General features: G+C 33.0%; 1 protein-coding gene across 3 annotated transcripts in view; it reads left to right on the forward strand.

Moving 5' to 3' along the window:
* The window catches only part of GRIK2 (glutamate ionotropic receptor kainate type subunit 2), a 642,399-nt gene that overhangs the window by 474,850 nt on the left and 149,696 nt on the right, over nt 1-17,853 (forward strand). For all 3 annotated transcript variants that reach the window (XM_045806988.2, XM_087865344.1, XM_045806989.2), the window contains exon 12: nt 8,731-8,954. In XM_045806988.2, the coding sequence (XP_045662944.1) occupies nt 8,731-8,954 (224 nt within the window). The remainder of the gene's footprint in view (nt 1-8,730; nt 8,955-17,853) is intronic.

Here is a 17,853-nt window from a genome sequence, read left to right on the forward strand (position 1 = left end):
GACACCATCATTCAGTGCTTTGCTCATGAATAACAGATATACTAAGTTCCACTTTGCTTTGTGTGTGTGTGTGTGTGTTTAAGATTTTTATTTATTTATTTGACAGAGAGAGGAAAGAGAGCACAAGTGGGGGGGGGGCAAGCAGAGGGAGAGGGAGAAGCAGGCTTCCAGCGGAGCAGGGAGCCCCCTGTGGGACTTAATCCCAGGACTCTGAGATCATGACCTGAGCCAAGGGCAGCCACTTAACCAACTGAGCCACCCAGGTGCCCCCAAATTCCACTTTGAATTATTGATATGAATGATTTCAGATTACTTTTAATTGAAATTTAGTTTTCTTGAAATTATCAGTGTGGAAAACACTCCTCAATTTCTGCGTACCCGATTTTTTTCAAGGGAGCTAAACTAATTAAACTACTACATTAAAAAACAAGTGAGTCCCTTGGAAATATTGAAGTGAGAAAGGAAGATACCGTAACAGTTGTAGTGCAGAAATGTCAATATTTACAAGCCATCCAGTTGAGGGTTAACAACAAAATCAGAACTGAACGTGAAGAACACAACACAAAATGAAAACAATTAAATCCTCTTCAACCCACAATCCCTCCTGCAAAAAAAACATCAAACTCTAGAAATATTTTGGAGCCACGGCTCTTCTAAAGAATTACCAGTTGGGAAGTTTATTTTTCATTCAGGCATTAATGGCAAGCTTGGTAGATGTAGTCAGTATCGTTTGAAATTATCAGCAGGCTTACTTAAGCATTAATAAAGTAACAGCTGTGGCTTGTGTTTAATGCTGCCGTCTGTGTTTAATTCTTTCTTAATTGTCCCTGTTCAGGCCTTTCATATGTAGAAGAAATCTCTGTATTTTATAACTAAATTGCCCATACACTGTGGATAGTACTTGGTGTGGTGAAAAGCAACTGAAGGCATCTTTCTAAAATATAAGGTTATGTTTTTGTAAAACTGCAAATAGATATTAGTTTGCATACTGTATGTAACATATATAATTTATAGAAGTTTGAAGTTAGGTTTTCACATATATGAAACATGTAACTTTAATCGCATCACATTTTTTTCTTAAACACAATGTAGTGAGTACTAACGTAATGGTATGAGGTAACTTCATTGTAATAACTGAAGGCCAGTTTATCACAGAAATATGAAATATGAAATATTTTATCAGTTTTTAATTATTATTTTAGTTATATAAAAATAGAAATCATGCACATGGAAAATTTCACTGTTGTGGGAAGATAAACCTCAGGAATATTTTCTCCTGTAAAGAAGTTTAGGGAAGTACTGGGGAAGAATTAGCAATAATGACAGTTTTATGCATTCACTAAATCATTTAAAAATATTTAATGACTCAGACACTATAGTAGGCACTGGAGATGCAGAAGTGGACAACATGGAGGAACTCCTTACTCAAAAGAGATGTGTTCTATCGGAAGGAGGCCAACAAGAAATGATATAATTTCAGGTCATGTTAAGTTTTATGAAGAAACTGAAAACATGGTAAGGAGATAAAGAGTGATAGATTTGAGCGGTCAGCAAAGATCCCTTTGAGTGACTGATATGAGAACAGACACATCAGAACATTCAAGTGAGTGAATAATCCATCATGTAGATGTATGAGGGACAACCTTTCCAGGCAAAAGGAAAACCAAGTATAAAGTCTTTGGGACAGAAATGTGTACACATTTAAATACTAGCCACGCAACCAGAGTTGTTGGAACAAGAGTGATCACACTAAGACCAGAAGAATGATAGGAACTGATGTTGATTAAATAATTAGGGTCCATTTCTCATAGTGCTTTGTAGGCCAAGATTAGGCTTCATTCTATGTGTGCTAGAAGTCATTGGAGAATTCTGAGCCAGAAGTGATAATCTGGTATGTGTTTTAAAAAGAACTTGTCTCTTTAGATGAAGAACAAACTCTAGTTGGGCAAGAATGAAAGCAGGGGACCAATGAGGAGGCCACTGCAAGAGTGCAGGCAGTGTGACTAGGTAGATAGTGGTGGAGGTGGTACGCTGTATTTACAGAAAGTAAACTATGTTTCCCTAAAAGTGCACATAGAGGTGAAAGCATGTGTTCACCTTATGTATTGTGAAGAGTTTAGGTGAATGTAGTGTCACTTATAAGTTACATTAAAAAAATATAATTTTTTTAATATTTGCCTTTTTTAAAAAGGTTTTATTTATTTATTTGACAGAGAGAGAGGCAGCAAGAGAGGGAACACAAGCAGGGGGAGTGGGGGAGGGAGAAGCAGGCTTCCCACTGAGCAGGGAGCCCGATGTGGGGCTCGATCCCAGGACCCTGGGATCATGACCCGTACTGAAGGCAGATGCCCAATGACTGAGCCACCCAGGTGCCCCAAAATTAATATCATAATTAACTAGCCTAAATGTCTTAGCTAAATCAGTTAAAATATTTACAACTTATTCAAATGTACTTACCACTATATTTTACCCATTTTCCTAAGCACTTCACAACATTATGAAAATGAAAAGTGTTTAGAACTGGTTTTCCATTGTTAAATTACAAGAACTTTCAGAAGCATGCATAAGATGTTTCACTGCCCAGAGCTTGTATTATAAAATAATATCATTACGTTCTTTGAATGCTAGGACTTAGTAAAGAAGGTTTTCTCAACATGATCAAATTTAGAGTCATGAAGGTTTTCTCAACATGATCAGAGATTCATGAAGATATGCTTTGTTATCTAATTTTTGTATTAGGTAATTGGAAATTAGACCAATAAATGTTACCATTATAGTATAGTACTCCGTAGCCATAGTACTCCATAAGAAGAATTATTCTGTTCTCCCCTAGATGGGTTAGTTCACCAGAAATTACATTAATGTACAAGTAAATCTTATTTCTAGAGTAAGATCAGAAAAAGTTTAATTTTGAAATTCTCTGATTTTCTTTGAAAATTTTAGTAAGTTAAATTGTATTTTAGTAAGTTAAAACTGTATTTATCAAACATTTATCATGGAGTTCCTTGGTGTCAGATTTTGTCCAATGTCCTGGGGATGTTAGATTGATTATTATGATTGTAAAACAATTTGGAAGAGTTTCCCATAGAATGATAGAATATTTAATTAAAACATATTAAGATAGCTGCTGGCAAGTCATCTTTATGAAGTTTCCAGGGAGGGATACTTTACGATTTTCTCAGTTCAGAACTCTATGCTTTATGAAGGGCATGCCTGCAGGTTCCCAAGTGCGTACACTCTCCTAGGAACAGGGACAACATAATTACAATATGTATGTTCAGGTCTCTCATATTAGTTGACACAATACAACATAAAGTATAGTTACAATTAAATTACATGGTGAAGTTTACAAGTGCGATAAAAATTCACTCAGGAGAAATTAATGTGTATGGACTATTCGAAAAGGGCTGCATAAGACGAAAAGAACCTCTATGTGTCCTATAGAATGTGCATGCTGGAGAAAAGGAAAGACCATTTTTTTTTTATTTTAATGTTTTTTTAATTATATTATGTTAGTCACCATACAGTACATCCCCGGTTTCCGATGTAAAGTTCAATGAATCATTAGTTGCGTATAACACCCAGTGCACCATGCAATACGTGCCCTCCTTACTACCCATCACCAGTCTATCCCATTCCCCCACTCCCCTCCCCTCTGAGGCCCTCAGTTTGTTTCTCATAGTCCATAGTCTCTCATGTTTCATTCCCCCTTCTGATTACCCCCCCTTTCTTTATCCTTTTCTTCCCCTACTGATCTTCCTAGTTCTTATGTTCCAAAGATGAGAGAAATCATATGATAATTGTCTTTCTCTGCTTGACTTACTTCACTTAGCATTATCTCCTCCAGTGCCTTCCATGTTGCAGCAAATGTTGAGAATTTGTTCTTTCTGATAGCTGAGTAATATTCCATTGTATATATGGATCACAACTTCTTAATCCAGTCATCTGTTGAAGGGCATCTCGGTTCCTTCCACGCTTTGGCTATTATGGACAATGCTGCTATGAACATTGGGGTGCATATGGCCCTTCTCTTCACTACGTCTGTATCTTTGGGGTAAATACCCAGTAGTGCAATGGCTGGGTCATAGGGTAGCTCAATTTTTAGCTTTTGAAGGGACCTCCACACTGTTTTCCAGAGTGGCCGTACCAACTTGCATTCCCACCAACAATGTAGGAGGGATCCCCTTTCTCCACATCCTCTCCAACAATTGTTATTTCTTGCCTTGTCTATTTTTGCCATTCTAACTGGTGTAAGGTGGTATCTTAGTGTGGTTTTGATTTGAATTTCCCTGATGGCTAATGATTTTGAACATTTTTTCATGTGTCTGTTAGCCATATTTGTATGTCTTCATTGGAAAAGTGTCTGTTCATATCTTCTGCCCATTTTTTTATTTGTTTATTTGTTTCTTGTGTATTGAGTTTGAGAAGTTCTTTGTAGATCTTGGATACCAGTCTTTTATCTGTAGTGTCATTTGCAAATATGTTCTCCTATTCCGTGGGCTGCCTCTTAGTTTTTTTGACTGTTTCCTTAGCTGTGCAGAAGCTTTTTATCTTGATAAAGTCCCACAAGTTCAATTTAAAGACCATTTTGATCAGGGAAATATAGAAACATTATAGCAGAAGAAATAGTTATGATGAATGTGATTGCACAGAAAAATAGTGAGAAATGAGTATGGTCAAGTCATCTTTGGAGCCATCCATTCCTTAAACTCTCACAATTCTGGTTTTTTCATCTGTAAATAGAAAATCACACTACAAATTTGGCAGAGCTGTTGTGAGGATTAATGGAAGGGATATGAACAAAGAATATGGTCTTGGCCCATAATGGACATGTTTAATTTAAGCCGCTTCTATGAGTTTTTTTCCCCTGCTATTGCTACCCTCTCAATTCAGACCTTTGTCATCTCAGACTTTCTTCAAGACTCAAGTGTAATCATTTGGTAAAGCCTCCACTGACCCAATCAGGTAGAAGTGAGCTCTTTCTTTCCTTTGTGCTATTCATATGACACATAACAGTTTACTTATTTATTTTTCTTTGGCCGAAATACATTTTTTAAACAATTTTGACCATTGGCTTTTCCTAATGCAAGATTACTTTATTTTTTATTTTATTCTTTAAAATAAAACACCAGTGGGGATAAGGAGTGTACTTGTGATGAGCACCAGGTGTTGTATGGAAGTGTTGAATCACAATATTGTACACCTGAAACTAATATTATACTTGATGTTGACTAATTGGAATTTAAATAAAAACTTAAAGTCTTAAAATAAAATGAGATGCCAATTACTAAATCTATGTTAATGAAATCATAACCGTCACCTACAGAGAGAAAAGATTCTTGGATTATGCAATTTACCATCAGGCTCTTTTCTCCAATGACTTGTCTTTAATAAAATGGCAGTTGATGGGAAAACATCAAATCTGTCATTATAAACATCTTTAATACAGCATCTTGATTATATTTCAAAATTATTATATTATTAATAGACTTGTAATGAAGTTAGATTTTTTTCATAGACAGTGCTATTATGTATAAATAATGTTCTTTACCGCTGTGAGATAATCTGGAGATCTGATCATTTAAATGAATTTTAAAAATATATTTGGTATGTAACTAGAGACTGCTTATTTTTGACAATTGATGTTTGATAAGTTTTGTGTGCTTTACTATTAATAGTAATAACTAAGTTCTAATTAATTTAATCAACATAACATTAAATACTACTAACAGGATATGGTTAAAACAACCTGTTATTTAAAAAAATAGATATTTTTAGAACAGTTTTAGGTTTATAGAAAAATTGTGCAGAAAGTAGAGTTTCTATACCTTCTCCCATTCTACCCACCCACCACCGTTTCCCTTATTATTAACAGCTTCCATCAGTGTACTAAATTTGTTACAGTTGAACCATTATTGAGACATGAGCTAAAGTCCGTAGTTTACATTAGAGTTGACTCTTTGTGTTGTACAGTTTTATGGTTTTTGATAAATGCACAGTGTCATGTACCCACCATTATGATTTCTTACAGAATAGTTTCACTGTTGCAAACATGTTCTCATTCCACCTATTTGTCACTCTGCTCCCTGAGTCCTTGGGGCACCTACAGATCTTTTCATTGCTTGTATATTTTGCCTTTTCCAAAATGTCATATAATTGGAATCATGTCATATGAATGTAGCCTTTCAGACTGGCATCTTTCACTTAGCAATATGCATTTAAGTTTCTTCCATGTCTTTTCATGTCTTGATAGTTAATTTCATTTTGATTGCTGGGTAATATGCTGTCATGTGGATGTACAGTCTGTCGATACATTTATTTTTTTTAACTAAATGTCTAAAGGTGTCTGTATCTTTTGTTTCAAATGACCGATTTCTTTTATCAATGAAAGTATTTTACTGTGTAATGTTTTGTCTTTTTTTCTATTATATATTTGGAATAGAAATTTTATTTTAGGCAATGCTAAATAAATTTTAAAATTCGGTGTATGTCAGGGCATCTGGGTGGCCCAGTCGGTTGAGTGTCCGGCTCTTGGTTTTAGCTCGGGTCATGATCTCAGGGTCATGAGATCGAGGCTCGTGTTGGTCTCTGCACTCAGCGCAGAGTCTGCTTGAGATTCTCTCCCTCTCCCTCCCCCTCTCGCTCCTCCTTGCCCCGTTCATGCATGAGTGCATGCTCTCTCTCTCTAAAATAAACAAATAAATAAATTCTTTAAAATTTGATATACGACTAGTGAGTCATATTAACATATGCCTATTGAACAACTTTTTTGGAATAATGCAGTAGTTTTGTTTTAATGTATGTTATTTGAATTGTTTCCTAAGTTTTGTTGGTATCTATCATGAATTTAAAAATATTTTACCAGTTTAAAGTATATTCACTTATATACCTTACATGTAGTAAAATTTTGCTTTTCATGTGCCTGGTCCAAGGGAGGTTACAAAGTGAAATGGCACATAGATACACTGTGCTGTATATTCAGCCTCCACCATTTCATGTTGTCCATTTTTTACTAGAATCTTTGTTTCTTGAATGATTACTTTTTCCCCTAACAAACCATCTGTACTTCCTTCCCTTCTGTCTCAGATGAAGTGCTCTCTCTTCCTTGTGGAGAGCATTCCATCTGCCTAAACTCTTCACCTGACCTTATAAATTCTCAGTGACTGTAATCTATTAATCACTGTCCTTGTTTCCATACATTCCCCTTTCCATCTCTACGAACTCCTTAATAAATGAGTGAATGAATGTCTCCATGATTCCATTTCTGGCTTCTGAGGTGCGTATCATGGTCAGTTCTGGGTAAAGATTCCCAAAAGCGTGGGGTTTATGTCCTGGTTCCAATGCTCAATTAGCTCTCTGACCATGAACAAGTGTTTGACTTCTCATGGATTCAGTTTCCTTACCCGAAAATGAGAATAATAATAGGACTATGTAAGGATTAAATGTGACAATTCATGTAAAGTTCTTAGTGCAGTGCCTGTTGCATAGCAGATGCTTAAAGGACATGAGCAATTATTACTGCTAAGTTGATATTTTCTTTGATTTATGAACATGAAATATGATGATGTCCTCTCCAGGGCCCTTAAGACCTGTTTTTTTCCCTTCCTAGTTTTTAGAGAAATGTTTTTCTCTCTGCATTGCTACTCAAAGATACTCTCTTCAAACATCTGACTGTTCCCTCTTCCCCACACACACCCAACACACAGATACACACAAACACGTACCCAGAATAGTGTTGTCAACAAAGTTAGCTTCTTAGAGAAGTTTCTTTTCTAAGTTCTCCAAAAATCCTTGAGGTAAGGAAACTGTGAAGGCCCAATTTCATTATTTTGTATATCTTTCTGTAGCTCACTACAGGGAGCACTTTTTTATCTCTGATAGCCCAGTGTGTTTATGAAAATAAAAGGAATGTGGAAATATAGCTTCCTATCATATATGGGAACAGGTGCCTTTATTATTTTAAAACATTATAATTATTTCTTTCAATATATTGGAGCTGAAGTTCATCCTGACAGATGGTTATAGCATGATGAGTGAAGAGCATTAGTGATTTAACATATTTAAGCTACCGTGGAAAATTAGCAACTTTGTGAAAATGGAAAAACTCATTTCCTGATGCGATTTAGGCAAGGCTGCAAGGATTTTCATTAAATAATATAAAAACAAATTAGAGGGATAGAAACAAAACTCAGGGGCAGTAAACACAATCACATTACAAGATGATTTTCAAAATGTTAACTATTTAAAGACTAAAATCTTTTAACTGTACTTATAACCAGGAAAACATGAGTCTTGATTATCAGCTAAATAATTTGAAGTAGATAGTATTATTATTACTATTTAGAATCTGACCAAGGTATTTAGGAAGTCATAACTGATACTAAGTGTTTTTTTAAGTTTAGATTACAAATAATTATGAGAAGATCCCATAGCATAATAATTCAGGTACTGAATGTACAATAGTTTCTTCAGTTTTTTCATTCTGTACAGTTTTTTTCTTTCTCTATTCGGTACAATAAATGCTGGTTTGCTAATCTAGAAGGACATAGAAATGAGTAGCAGAAAAAGGAGATGCTTCAATTCAGAGTCAAGACTGCTTTAAATGTTAATGTGATAGTTACTCTGACAATTCTCAAGTGTAAAGTATTTGTTTTGTTTGATTTGGATACTGACATCGTTCCTGAGACTTAGAACCAATTTCCCCCCCCTTTCTTCTGTTTCTCTCTACAGAAAGCTGACCTTGCAGTTGCCCCACTGGCTATTACCTACGTTCGGGAGAAGGTCATCGACTTTTCCAAGCCCTTTATGACACTTGGAATAAGTATTTTGTACCGCAAGCCCAATGGTACAAACCCAGGCGTCTTCTCCTTCCTGAATCCTCTCTCCCCTGATATCTGGATGTATATTCTGCTGGCTTACTTGGGTGTCAGTTGTGTGCTCTTTGTCATAGCCAGGTAACATGCTCACTTTTGTGATTTTTTTGGCAATTGTTACCTCCTTTTTCTAACTAATAATTGTCAAAAGTCACAATAATTTTACTTTTCTTTTTCTTTATTTCCCTTGGGGTGCTGAAGATTAATGAATGTTGAAGAGTCACATAAGTTATTAAAATATACTATGCTGTCTTTTTGGGCAGAAAGCATGCTGGTTGTGTCAGTAAGCTATAAGTTTGGTAGAGTTCACCCTTTTAAATCAGCATTTAAAGCAGCCAAAATCATTAGGACATAAAAATTATGTCCTCATTTTGAAGGTTTCTCTTGAGCCAGAGAGCAAAATAACATATTTTACTAATTTGAACTAATAAATCAGTCATATGAGAAAACCAAAGTGGTAATATTTAAAGGAGGCTTTTTTTAATGAACCAGGGCTCTTTAAAAATAAGCATTTTAACTATAAAAAGACTATCATTATTTTCCACATGAAATTTCTCATTTTTTTCACAAAATAATGTATAACTACAAATATTTTTTGCTCTATCATCAAAATTAAGTATTAAGTAAGAGGGTTATTTTTTCCAATTATATTATATAGGTTCTTCTGATAAGTTTTTCACTAAGGATATTTATCCTTTCTTGAACTTATTCTTTTCTCAATGAAGTCCTGTATTTGTTCCTAGCAGTAAAAAAACACTTAGTTCATTCAATTAAAAAAGGAATGAAATCACTTCTAGAAGTAGCATAATATTTTTGATATCTGTACATTTTTTATAGTTACACACAGATATTTTTTGATATTTACGTATAAATGCCATGCAATTTATAATTTTTCTACCTAATTGGTTTAAATTAACACATGAGTCCTTCAGACAACTATCATTTGCATTTGGCTGAAAATTTGTATTGGGACCATGTGTACATATAGCATTAGGAGCTGTGTGGTAGATCATGTTAAAGTGTTTATTTGGAGTTTAGAGTTCTCCCCCCAAAATGAGCATTTGGAGTAGGAAGTTCATAAACTTTTCGCTCCAGCTTTATCCATATCTTGTGAAGACAAAACAGCCTTTTCTTTTTTGAGCACCTTTGCGTCACTTACATATTTTTGATAGTGACCAATACAAACCATCCTGTTTTATATGTCTTCAGAGAAATGAGTTCAAGGATTACAGTTTAAATAATTCAATGGCTGGAGAACCCTACAGCCTGCCCACGAGGCAGACAGAAAAATAAATACTCCGAAGTAAGAAAAAGACTTTCTTGCCGTCTGCAGGTACACCTGCTCCTTCTTAATCAAATTGACGAAGTTCCCAGGAAGGATAAAATCAAAACCTAGAAGTAAATGTCCTGAGACCATTCTGCGGCAATGGTGCAGGCATCAATCAAGCTGAAGTAAGTCTCCTGTAGAGACTATTGGGTTACCTCAAATTCGTATTAGGAATTTCAGATGTTACTAATTTTCTGAGCCCAAATCTTCTGAGATGACATTCAAAAGCAAATACTGAAACATCTGAATTCTTTTCCAGCTTAAAGATATATTTGCAAATAGAGGCATGTGGTTTGGCTATGCACTCACCTAAGTTTCAAAATATTTCTTTAACTCTCAGTTTGATAAACAGTCAAATAAAATAATAATATAGCATCTGTATAATTATTGTAACCCATACTAATTTTACACAAAATAAATACATCCGCATCATTCTTTTTGAGAACACAGCATTAGCTGGTGTGCCATGTTTTAGTGTCTTTAAATTCTGGAATATTACTGTTATATTTTATTATTAGTTATTAAATGAATGAATTTGAAAGTGATTCTGTTTCAGCATCTTATTCAATGATGTGAAAACAGTCTCATACAAATTCAAAAATTCAGTATAATATCTTCATTTATGGACAAATGAACATATATTCTACTAAATAATAAACAATGTTAGATATCCTATATTAAGTAATAAATAATATTAGATATCTTGGTAAATAATACATAATATGAAAATAAATTATTTGTAGATTGTCTCTGAAATATTTTGTTCAATTCTCAATATTAAAATAATCTTATATAAATATTGCTAAATTTAAAAACAACACACTAAAAACTCAGATTAAAAGAAAATATCTTGAATAGAGTCCATTTAACTTTTAAACTGAACCTCCAAAGCCAAATATATTTATAAAATTAAAATCTACTTTACTTCAATAAAAAAAAATCACTCTGATATGGCAGTGAACTCTTATTACCATGAAAGAAGTTCATGACGTGCAAATGTAGACAGTGTCCAAGTTTCAATTGCAGAACTTAATGACCTTCCTAATTTAAATATTATGATATTTGTTATCAATTCAAAATAAATGTAGTATTTTGATGTTTAACCTATGAATGAGGACTATGTCTTATGTTTTAATAGAGACGCTGATGAACTTAACATTATTATCGATGTCAAAATAAATATGGCATTTTCTTTATCTCTAGGTCCATTTTTTCTCTTTATCTCCATAATGATGACAGAAAAAAGAAAGACAAATTACATTAAAAAAATTCTCAGATATGTATTTCATTCTCACTGAAAATCATGAAGTTCTAAAATAATACCATGCCAACAACAAAATTTTATAATAAATTAAGTACTGATCCTAATTGTTGGAATTTGGGTTTTCTAAAATTAAATTTAAAAGCAGATTGTTACTGTGATGGCTTTTAAAAATTTCCCTTCACCCTTACTGTATAAGAAAAAGATTATCTAACAAATACTTAACAAATGTTCTAAGTTTTTTTTTAAACCAGTATTAAGAACAAGATATATGGTATTTGTCTTGGTATGGTTTTATAATCTATGGTCTTTTGCAAACAGTTGCATTATTGTTTATAGCATAATGACATAATCAGCATGCTTATCCAAATTAGTGGAGACCTCTCATTTGACAGTAAAGATGAGCCGAGGTTTGGCATTCTGGACATGGAATGGCCTTATCCCGGATATCCTAACCATGGCTCTTGGCTGACAGAGAAGTAGGAAGAAATCTTGTACATGACAAACTTGCATTGAATCATATTGTCCCTAAACCTTTTCCTTCTCTCTTTCTATTATATTTTCCTTTGACCTAGCTATATTAGGACAGAGATAGTAGTTAGTCATATAAAGAGTCTGGTTAGGAAATCCACCCTTTATACTCAGAAGGAGAGGTATTTTTTCACCTTGCTTCAAATATTTTCTTTATTAAACAACAGATAAACTAATGCAGTAGATACTATTTATAAAATGAGTCGATTTAAATGCCCATAATGTTAGAGTATTTTATTTTATTTTTTTGCTTTTAACAAGACCAGAACTATTTTGAAATTTAGCGTGTAAATCTTGGTCTAGAGTTCTTAGTAGTTTGGTATAGAGGTGAATAACTGAGGACTAAACTTAAAAGAACAGCAAAATGCTATACACATTTCCCTCCAACAGGATTGATGGAATCTTAGTAATAATTCACTAAGCTTATAATAATATTGCATATTTTATTCTGAGATTGACATTTTAAAATTAAATACAAATAAACTGGAGGAGAAAAGTAATACTACATCAGTTTTTTTTTTTTTTAGTAAGAATATTATTACACAGAAATTTCTTAGGTTACTTAAATGAACAAGTGAATATGATCAAATATAGGAAAAAGAGGAAAAGAAGGCAAGTGATATTGACTAACCTGGCTTTCTTAGCAAAGATAACAAATCAAAGAATATTCAATGTGTTAAGTACATAACACTAGTTTTTTTAAGTTAAAAAGAATGTAGGAGTTTCTTTTATGTTGTGGGGTTAAATTACTTTGCATGACTTTTTAGAATATTAGAATATCATCTATTGTATTATTGGATTAGAGAGCAGGAGATGGTCTCCCTAGAATCTGCTTGAGGGTTTATTAATACAGTGACCACCAGGACTGTCTTGACATACATTCTGACACTAACATGGTCTGCAGTCACAAGATGACAAGGCTATTGCCTTACTGAAAGTTCTTCTACTTATAAAAATAGTCTGTATTTCTCTTGGTACTCAGAGGTAAAAATGTTCTAAACATAGTGTTTTTGATGGTTTAACTAAGTGTAGAAAACCATGTCCAAAGTGCTTGCATCAACAGCTTTAATCTAGGCTCCTGACTAGTGTGCAATAGCTCTTATATTCTTGTCACAGTGATGGGTGACATTTAATGTACAGTGAAGGGCAACAATGAATTATTATGCACTTGGAAATGGATAACTGTTTTGGTGGGATGTTCGATGTTAAACAAATATGCTGTCAAAAAGACTGTTGTCACATTGAAGTGAAATGCCAACTTTGTTGCTTGCCTTTGCCACCAACTTGCCCATCTCCTACTAGAAAACCATTTCAGTTTTACCTTTCCATAACATAATTTTAGATATATTTTATTTTTATTTTTTAGTCATTTTTTTACTAAGTAAATTACAGGAAACCCTATCTGTTATTCCTCTTTCCATTTAGCAATTTTCCTAGAGTTTAATGAAAATTTAGTTTGAAATAGTGCTGTTTTGCTAGTGTGCCTTTCACACATATGAAAGTGATTATTAAAATTGATTATATTACCAAATACCTCAATTATGGACCTAAAAGTCACCACTGATTAAAACTAAATGCACTTTCAAACTACATTTCCATAGGAAATGAGGTTACTTCTACATTAATAGTTTTTTCCCCACAAGTGTTACTTGGTAATTCTATTATAAAATAATTTACCTCTTTATTTGTAAGGGTTCCAATGATGTTCATGGTTGCAAAATAGACATGGAGTCACTAACCCAGGAAAAAAAAAATCCATTTGTATAATTAGTAGAACCAAACTAATTGAAAGTAAGTTGAATTGGTGACGTCTTTTCAGCTTATGGTGAATATTGTATCTAGATAATTGAGGCAGGATTTTGACTGAAATTATCTGTATAGGATGAAGAACAGAATCTCAGTCATGCTAAGAAAAAATAAACGAATTTTCCACCTCTCAATTTTATAATTATGCTAGACATTTACAACAATAAAAGATTTGAAAATAATTAAGAAAAAAACAATTTGAAATTAAAGGGCTTTTATTGGTAGTCTTCTGTAATCAAAAGTTTGTTGGCATTTTCTTTTAAAGATGATTGTGCTTCAATATCTTTTAGAAGTTTTGATCTCTTTTCCAAAATTGTTTTTGACACAATTTTTTTTATTGTTAGGGCAAAAGTAAATACAAACTAGAAAGCAGAAGTTTGATAGCCCATTTTTATTTTTCATACCCTGTGGATAAATTATTTCCCTCTTTGTCTTTCCTTGCTTCCATCGCCAAATTGAATTCAAAGACTTCTAGAGGCGAAAAAAGCTGCCTCTCTGTCTAGTCATTGCAAGTGTGTCCACTCAATAAATATATTGGCCAATGAGCTTCTGAGAACTATAATTTGTTTCAATTTAGGAGTTCCACAATGTCTAGCTTAGTAAATCACAGATACTAATTTTAATAAATTACAGTATATAGAGTCACATTCAGAAACTCGAGAATGCTAAAATCTTGAAGATGAATGTTTATTAACGTATTATATTTGCTACCAAAAAAATGATACCTCTGTTTTTAATGAATCCTTTACGGAATATGTAATTCTGTTTTTTACACACACACACACACACACACACACACACCCGCACGCACACACGTCCTGATGAGAAGCGGTAGTCTTGTAAGAAATTACTGTTTTTCTTTGAAAGATTTGGAAAAGCAGTGTAGTGTCATCTTTGACAGTTGCCACTACATCTCATACATTTCTTATCAGCTAATTCAGAGTGAAAAGCTAATAAGACAAGAACGATACTGTGAATGGCTGTTTCTCTTACTCTACTTTTTTTCTTTCCTTTTTTTAGGGTTTTCTTTTTAACCATAAGAAAGAAATTCTTTGAGATGACTCTTAAGAACCAACAAGATAAAGAGAACAAAGCGTTTTTTATCAAGTGATATTATTCTTCCCCATTTTGCAGTCTCTAGATAGCTACTTCTATAGCTGCAGAGTACTGTGATGTCTTTGTAAGAAGCCATCTTGCCAGCTTGTTTTTTATGTGTTAATTCTCAAAACAAAATTGTGCTTCTGCTTTTCCACAGTCCCCAGAAAAATAGTTCCCTCAGACTTTGGGGGGCTCTCAGTCACTTAAGAAAGGTCTTTACAATCTGAAATTAGGGTATCTATATGTACACACACACACACACACACACACACAAACATATGTATATGTTATCTACGTATATGTATATATATATACACACACATATATAAACAGAAACACATATTTAACATTGTGTGTGTGTATGTCTTTGTACAATGATTGAGGGTATTCTGCTCAACAAAAGGCAGGTGTCTTGAAAAATGTAGAGAAATAGGTAAATTTTTTAATAAAAAATTTTTTTAATAGTAAAAATTTAATAGTAAGCTTGACACCTAAATTAGTAACATTTTTACCTGGATAAAGCTGTTCTTTTGCTCTAGATTCTTTGGTGTAAGAGCTCTGTCAGATGGATGTTTTCCTATATAGTTTTGTACTGGGCTGGTGGGTTATGTGGAAGAAGTCACTGAGAGAGAAAAGGAAGGAAACTAATACAAATTGCATGTCAACAGTGGCCAGGCTTTATCTGAGAACCATGGAGAGATTCATTTATTAGCTTCTTTTTTCAGTAACTGTGTGTTTTTACATTTTGATGTGAAGAATGAATAGGTGTACATAACCACACCCCCTTACCCCTAGCAAATGAGGTTAGAAATATTTTCCCTTTGTTTAATGCTAGCATTCTACTTTTTAAATTCTAATTTACTATAGGGAGGAAGTTGTTCTATGGAAAACAGATTTAGAAGAAAACAAAAAAAGAATTTGTATTACTTGTTCTGTTGACTATCATGTTAAATTCACCTTTCACGTTTCCTTCTAAGATTTTAGGAAAAACAAGAGCTTGGCTACCTTTTTAATTAATATTTTTAAAAGAATCCCATATAAAATATTGTACTGCATGTTAGCAGTATGTTGTTTTAAAATAATTTGAAAGAATCACTTCGATTAGCTGCACTTAAGAAATGTGTCTTTCTCTTTAGATTTGCAAATAAGAAAGCTTAAAAAATATTTCCAATCACTTAGGCACCTAAACAGGACACATTAGCAAGCCACACATGAGCAGATTTGCCTCATAAATATATAAACCTATTTGGTTTCTAAACCATTTCTCTAGGAATGCTCACTTTCTTCCCCTGAAAATTATGAGCTGCATATAGTCAAAGAATTGCTCCACATTACGAGCTTTTCTAGAGACTCAAATGCTATTGGTATTTTTTTGTTTTTTTTTTTCATAATTCATGGATGTGGGAAAAATATCATTAATATTAAATGAAAATGTATGGCTGTAACTTTTAGTGGTAATTTATGACTTATTTCCTCATGTTACATAAAATAATGCACTCTATCCAAATAATTAATGAGTAGGAGATATAGTGTCATCAACCAGTGTAACTTCATTCATTAGAGCATGTCACAGCACCTTAATTGCTATAATTTTTTACATTCCATTACATAATTACATCATTCAAATTAAATTGTTTTCATATCAATCCTGTTGGGTATATATACATATATATTTTTTAGGAGAAATGTCATCTGTCTCTCAAATTGCTAAAGGAATTTCAATATGATATTTGAATAGTAAGTGCTTGATATCTATCTTGTATATAAATAGAATTAGCAAAACATATGGCAACACAAACTATTCTATTGATTTCCAACACCTGTAATTTTAAATATTTCTAGTTAACTCTTACATAAAGAGGAACACGATTAAAATGTGATGTTATTTCTGTTAGAGATACTTTTGGAGTTTTGTTCGGAAGCCCAGAAATTAACCTGACAAACTTTATGACAAAAACCTTATTAATGAAGTAATTATACACATCTGCACTTTAAAACTATAGTAATTCTTGCTTTTTAGTCTAATGTACATTGGATTGAAACATAATCTTAGTTTCAATACCTTATAAAATACATAGAAAGTAACCCTCTCTGCCCCTCCCCAGCCTGGATATAACTTAGTTTCCTGCTATTCTTTATGAAAGATGTTTAACCTTTAATTAATTATTTTAAAATATTTCCCATTTTCATGTGCCCCTGTCTGACTACTCCTGAAATGATAAAATGAGGTAAATGAATTTATAATAGATTTTCCTATTAAATTAATGTATTTAATATTTGAAGCAAAGGTGAAATTGTAGGTTTTGAATGTTACTGGCATGATAAACATTATAAACAGAATAGGGCTACAACTGTCATCTAAGTTGGTTCAGAATATGCACCTGAATATTATTTTAACATAATAAAATTAGGTAAGTGTTTCCCTGCTTCCCTTATTATTATTGGTACTGAGAAAGGGGGTGCTGGGAGGTGTGTTTCAATATGAGTTTAGCAATTCACTAGACTGACTGAAGATATGTTTTGGAATGGTATTACTAAAGTGAGATTATTAAACAAAAAAAAAAAGAAAAGAGTGAAAATTTTGTTGTAGAAGGAGATATAAAATCATTATTCACATTCAGGTAAATGTATGTTGATCTCAAATTTTTCATATCAGTACGATTTTCAATCAGGTCTTCAAATTTTCTCAATCGTGGTGATGTTAAAAATTTTATTTAAAATATTCTTTCTGCCCCAAATTTTAAAATATTCATGTTGATATTTCTTAATTCAGATATTTGAGTTGAAAACGAAAATGATGAATGCTTTCCAAACATACTTCAGTTGTTTTAGATACTAAACTGCATATGAAGTGCATCCACTTAATTTTTAAATATTTTGTTGGTATATTTGATACAATAGAGTATAATTTCAAAAGGTATTTAGTTGGAAGAAAAGAAAGCCCAAAAGTCATTAGA

This window comes from Ursus americanus, chromosome 11 (genome assembly GCF_024610735.1).
Source record: "Ursus americanus isolate L20-20 chromosome 11, mUrsAme1.1.p, whole genome shotgun sequence".
Taxonomy (NCBI): domain Eukaryota; kingdom Metazoa; phylum Chordata; class Mammalia; order Carnivora; family Ursidae; genus Ursus; species Ursus americanus.